General features: G+C 33.4%; 1 protein-coding gene across 1 annotated transcript; it reads right to left on the bottom strand.

Annotated features, from left to right (window-relative positions):
* Positions 1 to 246: 246 nt before the first annotated feature.
* Positions 247 to 13,070, bottom strand: LOC139501110 (potassium voltage-gated channel protein Shaw-like). Its single transcript, XM_071290093.1, has 2 exons — positions 12,030 to 13,070; positions 247 to 1,696 (listed from the first exon to the last, which is right to left on the bottom strand). Exons 1-2 carry the CDS (start codon positions 12,495 to 12,497, stop codon positions 668 to 670), a joined length of 1,497 nt encoding a protein of 498 aa, XP_071146194.1. The 5' UTR covers positions 12,498 to 13,070; the 3' UTR covers positions 247 to 667.
* Between the last annotated feature and the right edge of the window lie 6,673 nt (positions 13,071 to 19,743).

A 19,743-nucleotide genomic window follows, 5' to 3' on the forward strand; every position in this document is an offset into this window, starting at 1 on the left:
TCTGGCCTTTGTTAGTCTTGTATTATTTTAATTTTAGTTTTTTGTGTTCAATTTGGAAATTAGTATGGCGTTCATTATCACTGGACTAGTATATATTTGTTTAGGGGCCAGCTGAAGGACGCCTCCGGGTGCGGGAATTTCTCGCTACATTGAAGACCTGTTGGTGACCCTCTGCTGTTGTTTTTTATTTGGTCGGGTTGTTGTCTCTTTGACACATTCCCCATTTCCATTCTCAATTTTACTCTTTCGTAACAAATACAAATTGAATTCAGTATGCAAACACTCTTTCGTAACAAATACAATTCAGTATGCAAACACTATTTCGTAACAAATACAATTCAGTATGCAGACACTCTTTCGTAACAATTACAATACAATAAAGTCACCCTTGTGTGTCATAAATACAATACAGACACTGTTTTCCGTAATAAATACAATAAAGACACTCTTTCTTTTCATTCTATACACTATATAGAGACTCTTTCGAAACAAATACAATACAATATACAGAGACTCTTTCGTCACAAATACAATACTATAATACAATACTAATTTTCTTCCGCACTTCATACATTATTTATTTCAATTATTAAAGCTTCACTTTTGCTATTTAATTGTATTTCAATTCGTTATAAAGTATTATTATGAAAGACGTTTAGGCAGAATATCATGGACTTCCACTTGAATTATATACCTTCGGTCTAGTTTTCTTCGACAAGAGTTGTATTTCGGTCCTATCTTTTCTTAAGACAAACTCCTGTTTTACCATGGTAGCGAGATCATTTCCTTGATTACGCAACGGAATTCTTGCAAAACCGATGAATAATACGAAATTCGACACTAGAACTGGAATGAGAACTGCCAGTACAAATACACCCGTTACTGCACATACACAACCGATCATTTTACCAAGCAAGCTTTTTGGAACAGCATCACCATACCCAACTGTAGTCATGGTAACAACTGACCACCAGATGGCGTCCGGTATCGATTTGAATGCATCACGATCACTGTAGAATACAACAGCTGAAAAAATTAACGCTGCTACAAACATTAGAAATACCATCAGTACCATGTTTTTAAAGCTTGCTCTAACGGAATATATAAAGACCCGAAATCCTATAAAGTTCCTGACCAATCGAAATAACCTAAAAACACGTGCTATTTGTATACATTCAATAAAATCTAACGATGAATATATTGCGTATTTTTCTTTTGGAAATAAATACTCGATGAAATTTATAATACATTCTGAGGTTAAAGCTATTATGTCCACAATATTCAGAAAAGAACAGAAAAATATTTTCTTATCAGGACAAAATATATATCTTATTACTAATTCTACAAGAAAAAATCCAACCGTGAAATAATCCATAATAGTCAGATAATTAAAGCGAGTGTGTGTGTCGATGGTATCATCTGTATAGCCTTCAGTCTCATTATTATTATCAAACATTGAACTATTTGTATTATTTGTGGTATTTGCATGTACTGTTCTAACATTTGAAGTAACAATCTCAGGCTCTTCATTCAGTTCTTTTTCACAATGCTGATGGCTTTTTGGCATGTGTGTGACATCACCTAGAAATTCTCTTATCTCCTCACAGTCAAGTTTTCGTTGAAAATCTGGATGTGTGCTAGCAACTAGCACAAATATAGACATTAGAATGACTATGGCTGAAGATGCAACATAAATCTGCAAAAGAAGAAAAACGAGAATGATGGAAAATGTTAAGAGTTAAAATACAAACGAATGTTAGCCAATTTTCCATCTGCGTCTAGTGTTTACTACATTTACTTCATATGCACACACTTAAATAAAAAAAAGAAGCACAAATTCATAGATCGTGTATTACAAGTAAGCATCACTCTCAAAGACGTTCGGTAATCATTTATTTATATGAAAAGAATTATGTTTTTTTTTATATGTTTATCTAGTAGGAACTTTTGACGTTTACATCATTATAGTTTTTCATTTGAATACCCTGCCGGGACTTTTAAACATTGTTTGTTTTCTTCGAAAATACTATTCTTTTACATATACTGATATCATCATTGTAAATATCTACAAATATGTGACAATAAAATACAATTATATCTTGAGTACATATATATATTAAGAGCTTTTCTTTAAAATGCGAAGGTCAAACATGCACAAAAAGCTCAGACAGAAAGTATGCTTTTAAAGGAAAAGGTCAAGGTTGGCCAAAGACAGGTTTGTAAACAGATATATCATGTTAAGGAGGGGTATTTCCGAAAAATACCAGTCGAGAGAATGTTAAATTTCGCGAGCCGTAAGACGAGGGAAATTCATTCTCAAGACTGGTATTTTTCGCAAATACCCCTCAAGAACATGATATATCTGTTTAATTACACCGAATGTTAACTTTTAAAAACGCATTGATGATCGTGACGTTACAAGCGTCCAGTCGGATAGAGTATTTTTTGGCTAATTACACCTTATGTAAGAATCCGGGGTTTTGATTGGTTAATAGCCAGTGTATTTTTCACGAATTTACTGTTATCAAATGAATATCGTTCATTTTTAACGCCGCCGGGGTATTTGCTAAAAGGATATGCCTTTTTTACCCTCTCTGCCGTGGTATTTGCCAAAAAATACTCTATCCGACTGGACGCTTGTAACGTCACGATCATCAATGCGTTTTAGTACATTAACATTCGGTGTAATTAAACAGATATATCATGTTATTGAGGGGTATTTGCGAAAAATACCAGTCTTGAGAATGAATTTCCCTCGCCTTACGGCTCGTGAAATTTAACATTCTCTCGACTGGTATTTTTCGCAAATACCCCTCCTTAACATGATATATCTGTTTAAAATACCACGGTAGAGAGGGTCAAAAAGGCATATCCTTTTTGCATATACCCCGGCGGCGTTAAAAAATGAACGATATTCATTTGACAGGAGTAAATTGGTGAAAAATACACTGGCTATCAACAAATCAAAACCCAGGATTCTTACATAAGGTGTAATTATGTCGATAATTAATTGATTGATTGTCTAATTGAAATTATTTCTTGATGTTCACGGATCATCTCGAGAAATGAAATCATGCAGCAAAAGCAATTCTAATCAAAGATTTTACGTCTTATTTTATATTATGGATTACCGGATGTAGAATTATTTGGCTGTTTAAACAAGCTATATAATCATACTTAGATACATCTTATTTAACGCACCAATTATTACAATATGATATAACCAATCGAAGGTTTATTCTGACATTAATATCTTCATAGTTCGTCTTATCATGAACCTATTAATGGTTCTAAACCATCAAATCATCTTATTCTGTGATTAGCCAGACAATAATAAATATCCAATATTCAATCAATACTATTGATGGTATCAAACCTAGTTCTACTCTGGTAACAAATTGGTGATGCATTATTGAGTGATGATAAATGTGTGGGTTCATGTTTTAGTAAATTATGTTGTTGTCTGGAAAAACAAAATAATTCAGATTTTTGTCTTAAGATTGTTAACAAAATGAATCCTCTACATATTAGATCCTTAATGTTTTTGAATGCAATGACCTTAAAATAAAATAATTTGCACGATACATTACACATTACATGTACATTAAGTACAGAAAAAAAGGAGAAATAACTATTATTCTTTAAATTTGGTGGCAATTTGGAGAAGCGATTAACTGTTTTCCGATGATATTGTCGTAGACAGAAAACATAAAACTGGTACTTTTCTTCAAATTACACCGAGTTTAGGGTTGATTTGCTTAGTTGATCTTACTTGACCGAGTACTATAATGCCCAAGCACAGATATAAAGCAACCTGTCAAATAACTATTCTAATGCAATAACGTTTGTAACGTTCATTTTGATTGGATAACGTTACTTTTTTACATGGCATCAATTGACAATTAATGCTATGGGACGTACGCGTATAGCGCAGACCGCATATGACAGATTTTAATTACATGTTTTAACGTTGTTTTCTGTCAGCTTCATTAGAATGGAGATAACAATATTGTATTTTAAGCTCCGACGGCATCAATTGGGGACTTGATGGTCGCAAATACCCGTTTACTGTCTCCGCTAACGCGTCGCAAGTAAAGTTAATTTGCGCCCATCAAATCCCCAATTGATGCCGTCGGAGCTTAAAATACAATACAGTTATCTCTTAATTATCTCCAGAGACAAAGGTCAATAATATGAATATAGTCTTTTAGCGAAACATACACACAAACTGTTGATACATTACCAAGAGTTCATGCATTTTTAATTGTTTCAATTGTATTTTTTCCGTAAATTTCTAAACGGAATAATACATGTATTAGATTTAATTATTCAAATAGTTTATAAGTGATACATCTATAAATTCTGTACCCATTTAGAAGTTTGGTGCTTTAAAAATCACAAACGCGTTTGGATGTACTCTTTTCTCGTTTATTACTTTCTTAGTTATGGAGGATCACTACAGTAGTAAATTATTTTTAAATAAATAAATGGTATGTCATGGCCTTTTTAACCCTTTGGTATTCTGATTCCTACTAGTAAAGCATTAAAGGTATCGATTCCTACAGGTATAACATTCTGATTTACATACCTGTCAACCTGTGACGATGAAAATGCAGGTCATGACCTGCATTGAAGAATCAAATCTCAGGTCATAACGCGTACCAACTTTTTCGAGCTGAATTTCAGTATTTATGGTACATTTTCTTATAATGTATATCAAAGATACCAAAACATCAATGCATGTTCACTTGGTTAAGTCATTTTAAATCTTATTTATTATTATTTCATTACACTTTTAAAGATTTTTATTAACTTGTGTAAAACAGTCTTATGTCCTTTAGTTTTGTCATAATCTAAAATTTATTTTTCAAATGTATTTTTAAAATTAGTCTACTAGCCTTTAAATATACCATGTGGAGGTATTACATGAATCATCATTCATCACTATATTGGTAAGGAAATTAAACTATAATAAAATATAGTAATACAGTTAAAGGAAGTATAAATGTTAAAAATAATTTTCAACTTTTTTTTAAAAATTGTATAAAGGTATAAAAATAATGAAAAGTTATTATTTTTCAATATGTATTTGAATTTTATATTATTATGATTTAATCTTTTTCACCCATAAAACGTAAATATAAGGAATAATTTTGAATGGTGACAAATAAGGGGAAGTAACTCTTAGTTGAAATATCTTTGTAAAACAACAGGCAATTTATTTACGACCTAAAGCTAAGGTAATTGGTGTTAATCAACAGTGTGTTTGACACCAAAGCTGTCAAGTGAAGCCATGCACTTAATGGGTCACTTAATTTGACAGTTTACATAGCTAGATGAACTGCATGTTCATGGAAGAATTACGAATTTGCCGGTATTTTAAAGGAATATTACTTATGTCATGAAAATCAATCTCAAGGCTAAGAAATACGGGTGAAATCGGGTCATTTTCGGAATTTCCGGGTTATTTCAATGACCCGGCAGTGATCCGGGTGATCCCTCAGAATTGTGAAAATCTCGGGTCACACCCGCAGAATCCGGGTCAGTTGACAGGTATGGATTTACCCATGACTTCTTAAAGTACAAATCAGTATTACTGTATCGACTCGTACTGCCTGGTACAAATCAGTATTACTGTATCGACTCGTACTGCCTGGTACAAATCAGTATTACTGTATCGACTCGTACTGCCTGGTACAAATCAGTATTACTGTATCGACTCGTACTGCCTGGTACAAATCAGTATAACTGTATCGACTAGTACTGCCTGGTACAAATCAGTATTACTGTATCGACTCGTACTGCCTGGTACAAATCTGATTTACACCGAAAAGGCCTTGCATGATCTTATTCTGACTTCTTATTAAGTAACGTACATTTGTTGTTTTATGTCATACCTTTCCACGTCACGTTGTTAAAAGAATCAGGGGCGGATCTAGCCTTTTTTAAAGGGGGTTTCAGCCATATGTCCCCATTCAAAAGCATAACGATTGACCGTTAAACCAAAAGAAGGGGGTTCAAACCCCCTAGAACCCACTCCCTGGATCCTCCACTGAAAATACATGTAAATTAAAATTCGAATGCAAAATTGATATTTAAATAGACGTTAAATAAGAGTGTTGCCTTCTGTCGTACTAAATCTTTATTTTGATGTTATCTAAATAATGACTACATTGCCATTACGCAATATAGTATGCAGCTTTAAAAGGTCAAAATACATCCAATTTTTTATCGCTACCCTATCAGTGATCTTTGTCCACCGTTAATTATATAGCAGATGTCATTATAATTAACAAAAGCACAAGGTGAATAGTTGATGAAGTAGCTTAGGGAAACGATCAGATAAAACTTAATTAGAAACAAGGAGCAGATGTAAAACAATTTTCATCTTTATGAATACATAAATACATCATAAATACCCGGTACGCCATATGTGCATTTTGTCTACAAAATACTCAGCAATGACGCTCGAATCCATAAAAGTTTAAATGGCAAAATAAAGTACCCATGATCTTATTAAAGTTAATATAAAAACCAGACTATATATATCTTCATTTTTATATATAAATCCCCCAAAAATCACTGCCTAACAAATATTCCTTTCACTTTCTTGACTATACTTTCTAAAAAATGTAAAATTACAAAAAAAATGAACTCAGAGGAAATTAACATCAAAACTGAAAGTCTCTAATCAAATGGCAAAATCAAAAGCTCAAACACATCAAACGAATGAGTAACAACTGTCATATGTTGTACTGTTATACCTCTGTCCCAGGTTAGGGGGAGGGTTGGGATCCCGCTAACATGTTTAACCCCGCCACATTATTTATGTATGTGCCTGTCTGAAGTCAGAAGCCTGTAATTCAGTGGTTGTCGTTTGTTTATGTGTTTCATATTTGTTTTTCGTTCATTTTTTTTTTACATAAATAAGGCCGTTAGTTTTCTCGTTTGAATTGTTTTACATTGTCTTATTGTGACATTTTAAAGCTGAATATGCGGTATAGGCTTTGCTCATTGTTGAAGGCCGTACGGTGACCTATAGTTGTTAATGTCTGTGTCATTTTGGTCTTTTGTGGATAATTGTCTCATTGGCAATCATACCACATCTTCTTCTTTTTTTTTTTTTTATATATATTCCTGACTTCGTACAGGCATTTTTAAAAGTAAAAAATGGTGGTTGCTTTTTGTACCTTACAATGAAACACAAAATTTTGTTTGTACATTATAATGAAACACAAAATTTGATATGCTATGCGAACATGTCACACAAATGCTACAAAAATAAGGTACATGTAACTATTATCATGCAACTAACGCCTTGAACAGCGCCTTAGCAATTACGCACATCTCTAACAATACTAAGTGTATGGCTAAATATGGAACTTCTAAAAACGTTTACAACGCGGTAACAATTATACTACTAGTATCACAGTATTAAGTTGATTTATTCATCAGTTATAACAAAAACTACACACATAAATACAAATTACACACACATAAATACAAATTACACACACATAAATACAAATTAAACACACATAAATACAAATTAAACACACATAAATACAAATTAAACAAAGTTACGATCGATCTAAGATTATTTGTCTGCTTATTTATCACTTATTTATCACGTCTATGTAACAATTATTACATTGATTGATTCTTTAATAGTCCGGGGCTCTCGAGTTAAATCCCGTTATTTGGTGGAGGATGTGGTGCTAAATCTAGATTTTTTTGTAGCGTTTTGTCTGTTCGTTGTTTAATTTTTGACATGTTGTGGTGTTATATATAGTATAAGATGTTCCAATGATAAGATAATCCATCAGAACCAAAGGACGAAACACTACAGGTCACCGAATGGCTATCAGCGTGCCTTAATTATATATATTTATGTATGTACCTGTTGATACTGTTTATAATGCCTTTTTGTTATTTTATATGGAACTTGTCTATATACCAGCTTTGAATATTTGGAATATCTTCTAAATTTTACTTACTACATTTGTACAAACTTCAACATTTACCTGTATTATTAAAACCGTTTTTTTTCAAATGTGATAATTTTCGTAGGGTTAAATATTTCGCAGTGGTGTCTTGCCATGGCTTTGTTTGGACTTATTTGTTTGCTTTTTGGCCTTAAATGTTTATCCCGAATATTTTATTAACTGGGCATTAACATTCAGATATCGCAGATCAAATTTATTCGTTCATAGTGTATTAATTTACGTTTTTTGATTGCCAATTGATATTTTATCGTATGTTTTTCTATGTTGTGATGTTATGCTATTGTTTCAGAAAAAGGGAGAAGGTTTGGTACCATTAAAACGTTTAATCCCGCTGCAAATGTTTGCACCTGTCCTAAGTCAGTAATATGATGTACAGTAGTTGTCGTTTGTTTATGTAATTTATACGTGTTTCTCGTTTCTCGTTTTTTTATATAGATTAGACCGTTGGTTTTCCCGTTTGAATGGTTTTACACTAGTAATTTTGGGGCCCTTTATAGCTTGTTGTTCGGTGTGAGCCAAGGCTCCGTGTTGAAAGCCGTACATTGACCTATTATGGTTTACTTTGTTTAAATTGTTATTTGGATGGAGCGTTGTCTCATTGGCACTCACGCCACATCTTCCTATATTCATGTATGCATGGTAAGACGAGGTCCCAAAATGCAAGAACAACCTGTTCAATATCAAATCTCTCTTTATTCTGTTTGAGTCACGTGTTTTTCTGAACAATCCGAAAATGTTTTCCTTTAGAATTGTACATACGTATAATTTGTGCTGACAAACTATAATTGATTACATTCTCATTCCTTCGTGTCTGGTGGATAGTTGTCTTTTTTGCAATCTTACAACATCTTCGCATATTCATAAGAAATCAAAGTTTATTACCATTGCTTGTGAATTCACAGATCTTTGGGGTAAAGTGTATTCATCTCTTCTGATTCAATTAGTCATTTAAGGTTAGAATACTACTAAGAGTTCCTTACTGTTAGTTTGTTGTCTAGACAACACATACTTCTGCAGATTACATTGTCAGTAAATAACAGATTTTTCTGCATGGATTCAATAGAAACAGACAAAGCTGATAGAAAACGTATTTTCATGGAACAATAATAAACCAAATTGTTTCTACTATCAATTTTGTTTTTTTAATGAGAATACAGTTGCAGTTTATTCCATTGCATTCCTGCAAAATGATGTTATTAAATTGATTAAAGTACGTCTAAATCACAGACTATATTTCACACTAAAAGTGGAAATTATGTTTTGGCATGTTTTATTGGACATGATCGATTTAAAATAAGCATTACACTTATGTTTAACAGAAAGTAGAAATTAAGTCATTTTCAATTATAATATTAACTTGAAACTTTAACTTTTAAGGTAGATTCATGGTATACCGCCATCTTGGATTGTACAATCACAGTACAAAATCGGTCTAGTTATTTGCCTAAATCTGCAAATTTGGAGACAGATTTGCAATTCAATGGTTAGACTATTTTTTTTATTTAGAGAAAACTTGTTAATTAAGCGTATCATTTAAAATATTTTAACAAATATAATTTCTTTTGGTTTTAAAATATTTTTTTTTCAAATGTGCCATTTAAGGGGAGATAACTCTTTTAGTACAAAATTTATACTGGGCTAATAGGGAAATTTTTTATTTTTACTTGTAGCAAGAAAACGAGTTCGGTGACACCATTTTTTCTGTTTATTTTCTTAAAACATATTATTAAACCTTTCTTCTCACAATTTATTTCAAAATTCTATCTCATAGAATTTTTTTTATGCACACTAATGTGTTTTTTCATGAACAAACTAACCAAATTTTGGCAATTTTCAACGCCTCATAGCTTGAAAAATAGCACGGTGACCCATACTTTTTATTAAATTTTTGAAAAGAGCATAGTAAAATCTTCATTTTGGCAAATTATAAAAAAATTCTGTCTCAAAAAATATATACTTGTGATCTACCTTAAAGTCTCAAAATATTAGGATTTCGAAATAGTCTGGTCATTAGTTAAAATGAAGGGGGAAAAAAAAAACGACAGTATCAACACATACATATTACGGTCCGAGTTATGCCATTTCGTCCGGCGAATATCATTTTTAACCACCAAACTGGCGAAAAATGGAAATTAAAACAAAACATAACAAAACTGTTGGAAAGACAATCAGAGGATATTAATATCAGATTCGTGAACAACACGGAAATGTCCGCAAATCAACAAAGTTCATAGAAAATTTAACTCTTTCCAAATGTAGTCGATATTTCTCTTGCAGGTTAAATTTATTTATCAGTTTTTTACCGATGGGCAATTAAATCATATTAATTGACTAAACAGACAAACCAAATTAAACAGAAATAATAAAAAGGAAATTGCATGATCTCAAAAAGGAGTAAAGACTTAAACGTTTGTAGCTCTCTTTATGCAACATTTAGCATTACAAAAAAAACGTTGATATAGTATCGAACACGATATCATTAATGGATTCATGAATTAACTTCCCATTAAAGATTACCTTATCCCTAAATGTATGCCTAGAACACAAACCACAATAAAGAATTGCTATTAATGCCAGATGTATTGATTATATAGGAACTATTCTAGTTTATACCCTGAATAAACATTTCAATGCACAACTTGAATGCAGTAAGTTAAATCTAATTTATTTTTCGAAATGCGTTTATTAATTGAATCTTAAAAGCCATTCAAATCCATCACACCATTTAAAACTAATATCAGGAAACGATGTCGTTCATGATATGATTTTTAATCCATTGAGTAACGAAATACATTTACTAAATGATTTAGTACTCAATAGCATGCAGTCATAAAAAAAAAACATGTTTTTAAGTTATTTGATCACCTGTGATAAGAATAGTCTATTTTATTCAACCGATTGGAGATCAACTTGTTGATAGAATAAATTTAACCGAGTCAATCAGAACCTTTTCTATGATTATTTTTAGACTGAGTTTTATAAAGAACAGTGGACATATTCAAAAATATTTGAATACTGAAAGGTTCATCTGCTGGCTTCTTCCATCCGGAAGTAAAATATGTGATGCAGAGTGGCGTTTGTTTAGATGTGTGGGATTTACTAACACTCAACAACGTCTGGCAAGAAGCGAAACGTTAAATCCCTTGTTGCTTGAATAGAAAGTGCTATACTCTCTGTACGTTATTAAAACCTACCAAAAATTCTTGGAGGGGTTCGTAACTGACTTGTCTTGTTTTAAAGCACAATTTCTACCCCTATCCAACTTAAACTCAATTTCCAGTCGTTGTCTAAATAAGTAAATAGATATAAGAAGAGGTGGTATGAGTGCCAAAATGAGACAACTCTCCATCCAAGTCATTATTTTTAAACCATTATAGATCACAGTATGGCATTGGCTCATTGGATACATATATAATGTTATTGTCTCCATGCAGGGTACACATAAGTATAGAAATACACGTAGATGGTAATAGATAATACCCTACATATCTGACGAGTAGACTGTAGACCAGTCATTATGGGCGACCCCCTCCTTTACGTTCCAAACGGCAATATATAACCTGCCTTTTGCATATATCGTTAATTTGGTTCCTTCCTAAATAAACATGAAGCATTTGCTGTGTGTGAATCATTGATCACTAAATAGTTTCTTTGCACATTACATGTCGTTTCTTTGAAAAAATGTTCAGTTTTACAGTTCCTATTTTCTGGCATTCACAGTTTCAAAACAGTAACAATACGGCGTGAATAGTGGAAAGCAAAATGTGCAGATCTTAAATTAAACAGAAGTGGTTTAATGAAAATTAGTTCTCTGCAAAACTGTTGAGAGATTGTAATATAGTGGTTTCTATAAGGTATTGTGGCTTTTTCAGGATATTAGTTGGCTACTTCCGACACCAACACCACAATAGATAACAGAAGTACCCCTGGGGAACAAAACTAGTTAAATGTGTCAATTGTGTGATAGTTCAAAAACTCAAACAAATTATTCCTACAAGAAGCAATACATTTGATATACTGTACCTTGGCTAAAGTAGACGACATTGGGTCATCTAATACCCGCCAAACTTTTCTTCTTGTATATTCCCATTTGCTATTCGATGGACGAAGAATATTTCCAGACCTGCCAGCTTTTGTTTCTTCGAGTTCAAATGTTTTTAGTAAAGCTTGATCCTCAAAAAATGACACATACTTCATATAACAACATCGCGACATTTTACGGTCGTCAATTTGCCAAAATTTCAATTCCCTGCAGAAAACAGACGGACAGACAGACGATGGCATATGTAATTCTCCATTTGTATAAAACCAAACAATTGCTGTGAAACTTTCTGCATGTCTTTCAAGGTAATATTCCTCACACGAGTCTTTTTCGTCCATTTTCTGTTGGTTAGAAACACAATTTTCAAAACAATGCGACGGCAGACGACAGAATGTTTTCTTGTGCAGACGAAATATCGTTCCACTAACATTGAGTACAACGTAATCCATGCTATTACAGCAGACGATGAATTTAATGTAAAACAACAGAAAATCCAGTTTGAAAATAAAAATCGATGGTAGAAAACATTAACCGTGTAGGCGAACTATTAATTCTAATGCTATTATAAATTTCTATGAAATATTAAGATTACTCCTGTTATATCTGTTGACACTCACAGTTAGTACACATGTTTTATGTGAATGATTTTGATGGTCAAAATATCACAATAAATCAATTTTCAAATTTGCTGTGCAGTGTTGATGCATTCTTCCTGTATCGGATATCGAAATAAGTAAAACACGAAACCATTAGTATGTCTGCAAAAGGTTATTCTGATTAAATATATCAACTCTATTACAGTTTATGTTAACATATTGTCTATCTATGGAGTTCATCACAACAGAACCGGAAGAACATTATTGACATCCACATTCTCCAGAAACAAAGGGTACATCCCGATTCATACGCTGACTCCATAAAGATTGATATTTTTATCAATCATCGCTGAGAAGATTGACAATGTTATTATATAGTGAGATCGATAGGGCAGTTCCAATCTATCGAAGATTAGACCACTAAGTATTATCAACGGTAAAAGTTAGTAACACATGGCTGTGCAAATAAAATGAATTATTGTCAGTTCCAGTAATACTAAAATATATTTGTAATTCAAACTTAAAACAAACAGTAGGGTGAACTCATGAATACAGATAGATCCTAAGCGACAACGTAGATTCTTAAAGCTTTAATTTAACATCTGTCAAAGAACTGTATTTAATCTAACTTCTAAACAGCAAAATATATTCATTTTACTGTTGATTTTCACACACGACTAACAACGGCGGGATTTTTTGTAATACCCAAACAGTTTGAACAATCATCCATTGTGAAAGTCTCGATCCTTAATAAAGCACAGCATCGACTGTGGTCGTCTATGGATCAGTGGTCCTATCTATATATATATTTGATTGGTTGATTGGTTGATGGTGTTTAACACTAATTTCGTATTTTTCTTTACTATCACTAGATGCTGTATACAAGGTAATGAAAGATGGTATAATTGCCCTTGAGACAAACTCAGTCATAAAGAGCCCGACATAATTGATTGATTTATGTTTGCTTAACGTCCGGCGCCAAGTATGCCATGCACGATCTGAACTATAAAAAAATTAACAGTATACTAGCATACAACATGTAAGTCCTAGATTTGAGTTAACTGTACGCTAGAAATAAGAATAAAGCGGATAGTGACAGAAAATTTTGCTAGAGGCGTCCTACTGACCTCTCAAAGAGTTATTGCAATGGACCTTAACTAGATAATATCTATTAACGAAACATCTGATTCAACGTTTCTTGGCTTCGTGTTTTTACATCCTGACAACCAAACGGATGTCTCAAGGTAGCAACAGCAACAGCACCGAATGAATGTCATACAGAAACTATTGCTACCGCGTGTTTGCTCACAGATGTTTTGAAAGTTTAATTATGAAACTACGTTTCTGTCCGCCGCCTTTAACACTGATGGTCTTAATACATTTATATTAATGACAACTTCGTAAGCTATAATAGAGACCATAAAAAAACACACTTGTCAATAATAATTCTGATTTTATATATGTGTATGTGGGACGTCATTGAGAAAACAATTTAACAACAAAAAGCTATGGACACCACCAAAAACAACTAGATTTGTAATTGCTAGCAATAACGGATGGCACCCTTCCCCTATTGCCAGGTGAGCGGCGGCCATTTAGAAAATTCCAAACTCAAAAGTCAAGTCTACATAAGCTAGGCAACATTTGTTATAAGTTTCCTTAAATTTGAAGCATTTTGAAGTTTTTCATATTTTTGCTGTTTCCATGGTAACGGCGGCCATTTTGAATATTCCAAAGTCAAACCCATGCTGCATTTTTTGCCCTCCATAATAATATACCATTTAATGTCTCTAGACTAAATTTAACATTGATGTTCTGGAATGTTCTGTGAAAATTCAAAGTTTTGACCTTTTTGCATTGTTTCCAAGGTAACAACAGATATTTTGGAAATTCCAACGCCAAATTCCACATCTTCCAATGTTGCTCATCGTTACTGTGAAGTTTCATGAAGTTTGGAGCATTTTGAGAATTTCGAAATTTTTGGTGTAGTTTCCATGGCAACATAGTAGTTCCAATGATCACCAAAATCATCCAACACCTGTATATAGTGGGCACCTACATTGTATTAAAATATAATGATTCTGAGATAAAGCATATCCAAACAGATCACCAAAACAAAAAACTGGATTTTTTCACATTTGTTCTGTTTCCATGGTAACGGTAGCCATCTTGAACCATTCCATGCTTCCTGCAACTCTGCACCTGAGGGTCCTTACTATAGTAGAGTTCCATCAACATTGGTCCATTGGATTTCGAGAAATCACCTGGACAAAATTTGTTGCAAGAAAAATAATAATAACTAGATTTGCCATTGCAAGCAATAGCGGATGGCACCCTTCCCACATTGCCAGGCGAGTGGCAGCCATTTTGAAAAATTCAAAGTCAAAGAGCGCGTTTACACATGTTTATTAACGTTGTTGTAAAATTTCATCTCGTTTGGAGCATTTTGAAATTTTTGACATTTTTGCTGTTTCCATGGTTACGGCGGCCATTTTGAATATTCCAAAGTCAAACCCTCGCTGCAATTTTTGCCCTCCATAATCATATACCATTTAATGTCTCTAGAATAAATTTAACATTGATGTTCTGGAATGTTCTGTGGAAATTCAAAGTTTTGACCTTTTTGCATTGTTTCCATGGTAACAACAGATATTTTGGAAATTCCAACGCCAAATTCCACATCTTCCAATGTTGCTCATCGTTACTGTGAAGTTTCATGAAGTTTGGAGCATTTTGATATTTTTGAAATTTTTGGTGTAGTTTCCATGGCAACATAGTAGTTCCAATGAGTGCCAAAATCATCCAAAACCTGTATATGGCCGGCACCTACATTGTATCAAAATATAATGTTTCTGAGTTTAAGCATATCAAAACAGTTCCCCAAAACAAAAAACAGGATTTTTTCACATTTGTTCCGTTTCCATGGTAACGGCAGCCATCTTGAGCCATTCCATGGTGCCTGCAACTCTTCACCTAAGGGTCCTTTATATAATAGAGTTCCATCAACTTTGGTCCATGGGATTTCCAGAAATCTCCTGGACAAAATTAGGTGGAAGAAAAATAATAAAAATAAAAAAAAAAAGAAACGTACAATAACAATACGTCACCCCAACTCCGTTGAGGGTGCCATAACTAGATTTGTAATTGCTAGCAATAACGGATGGCACCCTCGTCCTCCCATTGCCAGGCGATCGGCAGCCATTTTGGAAATTTCAAAGTCAAAGAGGGCATCTACACTTGCAAATTATCATTTTTGCAAAATTTCATTGAGTTTGGAGCATTTTGAAATTTTGAACAATTTTGCTGTTTCCATGGTTACGGCGGCCATTTTGGAAATTCCAACTACAAAATGAAACTCTGCACATGTCAGTTACTATTCCTGTAAAGTTTCATGCAGATTGCAGCACTTTATTTTTTTTTTGGAAATTTTGAACATTTGTGCTGCAACCATGGTTACAGTAGATAATTCCAAAATTCTAAAAGCAGACATCTCATTGCCACATGTCATGTTATATATCAATACAGTTTCATTTACTTTGGTGCAATACTCTCTGAGAAAATGCTGATTTTATGCATTTTTGCATAGGGTCAATGTTAAACTTGTCCCCAGTTTCCATGACAACGGCGGCCATTTTGGAGTTTCCAAATATCGTCTTGGCATCTTGGCATACTGGGTAACATTTTCATAAAGTTTCATCCAGTTAGGTCATATAACGACAGAGTTAGAATTTTTGATATTTTAGCTGTTTCCATGGTAACGGCAGCCATTTTGAAAATTCCAAGATCAAAATGCAGCTCAGGCCATGCCTGTTACTATTTAAGTGAAGTTTCGTCCAGTTTGGAACACTTTGAATATTTTCGGATTTTTGCTGTTTCCATGGAAACGGCAGCCATTTTGACCATTCCAAAGTCAGGTGCACAACTTCACATGCTGGTGCACATTCTGGTATAGTTCCATCAACATTGGTCAACTCAATTCCAAGAAACTGCGTGGACAAAATGTGTGGAAGAAGAATAAGGAAAAAAAGAATCGATGAATAACAATACGTCACCCCAACTCCGTTGAGGGTGCCATAACTAGAATTGCCATTGCAAGCAATAGCGGATGTCACCCTTCCCCCAATTGCCACTAGGCGGCAGCCATTTCAAAATTGTTTAACAGTGAATGCACATATATGCATGGCAATACATCTTTCTGTAAATTTTCAGTACATGGAGAGCATTCTAAAAAATTTCACAATTCTGCTGTTTCCATGGCAACAGCAGCCATTTTGAAAATTTTGAAGTCAAAAGTCTCATCTTTATTTGCCAGTTAACAATAATATCAAGTTTCATTAAGTTCAAAGCATTTAGAGAATTTTTGACTTTTTTGCAGTTTCCATGGCAACGGTGGCCATTTTGGAAATTCCAAAGTCAAAAGTATCATCCAGACTTGCCAGTCAACAATCATATAAAGTTTGATCAATTTAGGAGCATTTTGAAATTTTTGAAATATTTGGTCCTGTATCCATGGAAACAGAAGAGTTCCAATGATTGTCAAAATCATTCAAAACCTGTATATAGTGGACAACTATATTGTGTAAAAATTTGATGATTTCAAGTTCTAGCATACCAAAATTATTTACCAAACCCTGAGGTTTTTAGAGCATTTTGACACTTATGCACTGTTTCCATGGTAACGGCAGACATTTTGGAAATTCCAACGCCAAATTACGCATCTACCAAAGTTGCTCATCGTTACTATGAAGTTTCCAAAAATTTGGAGCATTTTGAAATTTTTGAAATTTTTGGGGTACTTTCCATGGCAACATAGTGGTTCCAATGATTGCCAATATCATCCAAAACCAATATATGGCTGGCACCTACATTGTGATAAAATATGATGATTCTGAGTTTAAGCATCTCTAAATTATTCACAAAACCAAAAACTGGAATTTTTCACAATTGTTCCGTTTCCATGGAAACGGTAGCCATTTTTTATGGTCTTAGACCCTACTGCAACCCGAAATTTTTAGTACCTCCTTATAGTAAACTATCATTAAGATTGGTTCCATTTTACTCCAAAAAAGCTGTCGGACAAAAAAAGGTGGAAGAATAATAATAATAACAAAGAAACATAAGAAAAGCAATATGTCACCCGACATTGTCGATCGGGTGACATAATAACTAGATTTGTAATTGCTAGCAATAACGGATGGCACCCTCGACCCCCCATTGCCATGATAAAGGCAGCCATTTTGAAATTTCCAAAGTCAAAGAGCGTATCTACACATGGAAATTATGATTTTTGTAAAGTTTTATTAAGTTTGGAGCATTTTGAAATTTTTGACATTTTAGTCATTTCCTTGGTTACGGCGGCCATTTTGAAATTTCTAACTGCAAAATGCAATTCTGCCCATGCCAGTTATCATTTTTGTAAAGTTTCATCTAGTTTGCAGCATTTTGAATTTTTTGAAATTTTTGATATTTCTACTGTTTCCATGGTTACAGTAGATAATTCCAAATTTTAAAAGCAGGCATCTCATTGCTATATGTCATGTTATATATCAATACAGTTTCATTGATCTCTATGCAATATTCTTAAAGAAAATGCAGCTTTTATGTATTTGTCCATAGGCTCAATGTTAAACATTTGCCCTGTTTCCATGACAATGGCGGCCATTTTGGAATTTCTAAATATTGTCTTGACATCTAGGCATACCAAGGAACATTCCCATAAAGTTTCATCCAGCTAGGTCTTATAATGAAAGATTTAGAATTTTGAAAATTTTTCACGTTTTTGCAGTTTCCATGGAAACGGCGGCCATTTAAAAAAATTCCAGAGTCAGATGCACAACTTCACATGGGGGTCCTCATTATGTTATAGTTCCAACATTATTGGATCACTCAATTCTTAGAAACACGATGGACAAAATGTGTGGAAGAATAATAAAAACTAGAATTGCCATTGCAAGCAATAGCGGATGTCACCCTTCCCCCCATTGCCACTAAGCGGCAACAATTTCAAAAATTTTTAACAGTGAATGCACATATATGCATGGTAATTCCTCTTTCTACAAATTTTCAGAACATTTGAAGCATTTCGAAAATTTTGAAATTTTTTGTTTCCATGGCAACGGCAGCCATTTTGGAAATTCCAACTTCAAATTCTGCTTCAACACATGACAGTCAACATTATTGTGAAGTTTCATTAAGTTTAAAGCATTTTGAATTTTTTGAAATTTTTGCTGTTGTATCCATGGTAACATTGTACTTCCAATGATTGTCAAAATGATTCAAAACCTGTATATAGTTGAAAACTATATTGTATGAAAATTAGATGATTCTAAATTTAGGCATACCAAAATTATTCACCAAACCCTGAAGTTTTTGGACCATTTTGACCTGTTTTGCATTGTTTCCATGGTAACGGCAGACATTTTCGAAATTCCAACGCCAAATTCCACATAAACCAATGTTGCTCATCGTTACTGTGAAGTTTTATAAAATTTTGAGCATTTTCATATTTTGGAAATTTTTGGTGTAGTATCCATGGCAACATAGCAGTTCCAATGATTGCCAAAATCATCCAAAACCAGTATATGCCCGCCACCTACATTGTATCAAAATATAATGATTCTTAGTTAAAGCATTTCCAAATAATTCATCAAAACCAAAAACTGGAATTATCCATTATTTTTTGGTTTCCATGGTGATGGCAGCCATTTTTTAGTTCCAAAGTTGCACTGCAACTGGAAAGTCAGGGTTCCTTGTTATAGTGCACCATCATTCAGATTGGTTCCTTTGGCTCCAAAAAAACTGCCGGACAAAACTAGGTGGAAGAAAAATAATAATAACTAGAATTGCCATTGCAAGCAATAGCGGATGTCACCCTTCCCCCTATTGCCACTAGGCGGCAGCCATTTCAAACTTGTTTAACAGTAAATGCACAAATATGCATGGCTATTCATCTTTGTAAATTTTCAGTATATTCAGAGCATTTTAAAGTATTTCACATTGATACCGTTTCCATGGCAACGGCAGCCATTTTGAAAATTTCAAAGTCAAAAGTCTCATCTTTACTTGTCAGTTACCAATAATATAAAATTTCATTAAGTTA

This window comes from Mytilus edulis, chromosome 13 (genome assembly GCF_963676685.1).
Source record: "Mytilus edulis chromosome 13, xbMytEdul2.2, whole genome shotgun sequence".
Taxonomy (NCBI): Eukaryota; Metazoa; Mollusca; class Bivalvia; order Mytilida; family Mytilidae; genus Mytilus; species Mytilus edulis.

What these genes read in the sequence shown, in the direction of transcription:
- LOC139501110 (XM_071290093.1), bottom strand. Translation starts at nt 12,497, where the DNA reads ATGGATTACGTTGTACTCAATGTTAGTGGAACGATATTTCGTCTGCAC. An exon ending in TGTCGTCTACTTTAGCCAAG is followed by an intron (nt 1,697 to 12,029) that starts GTACAGTATATC and finishes CTTCTTTTGCAG; the next exon opens with ATTTATGTTGCATCTTCAGC.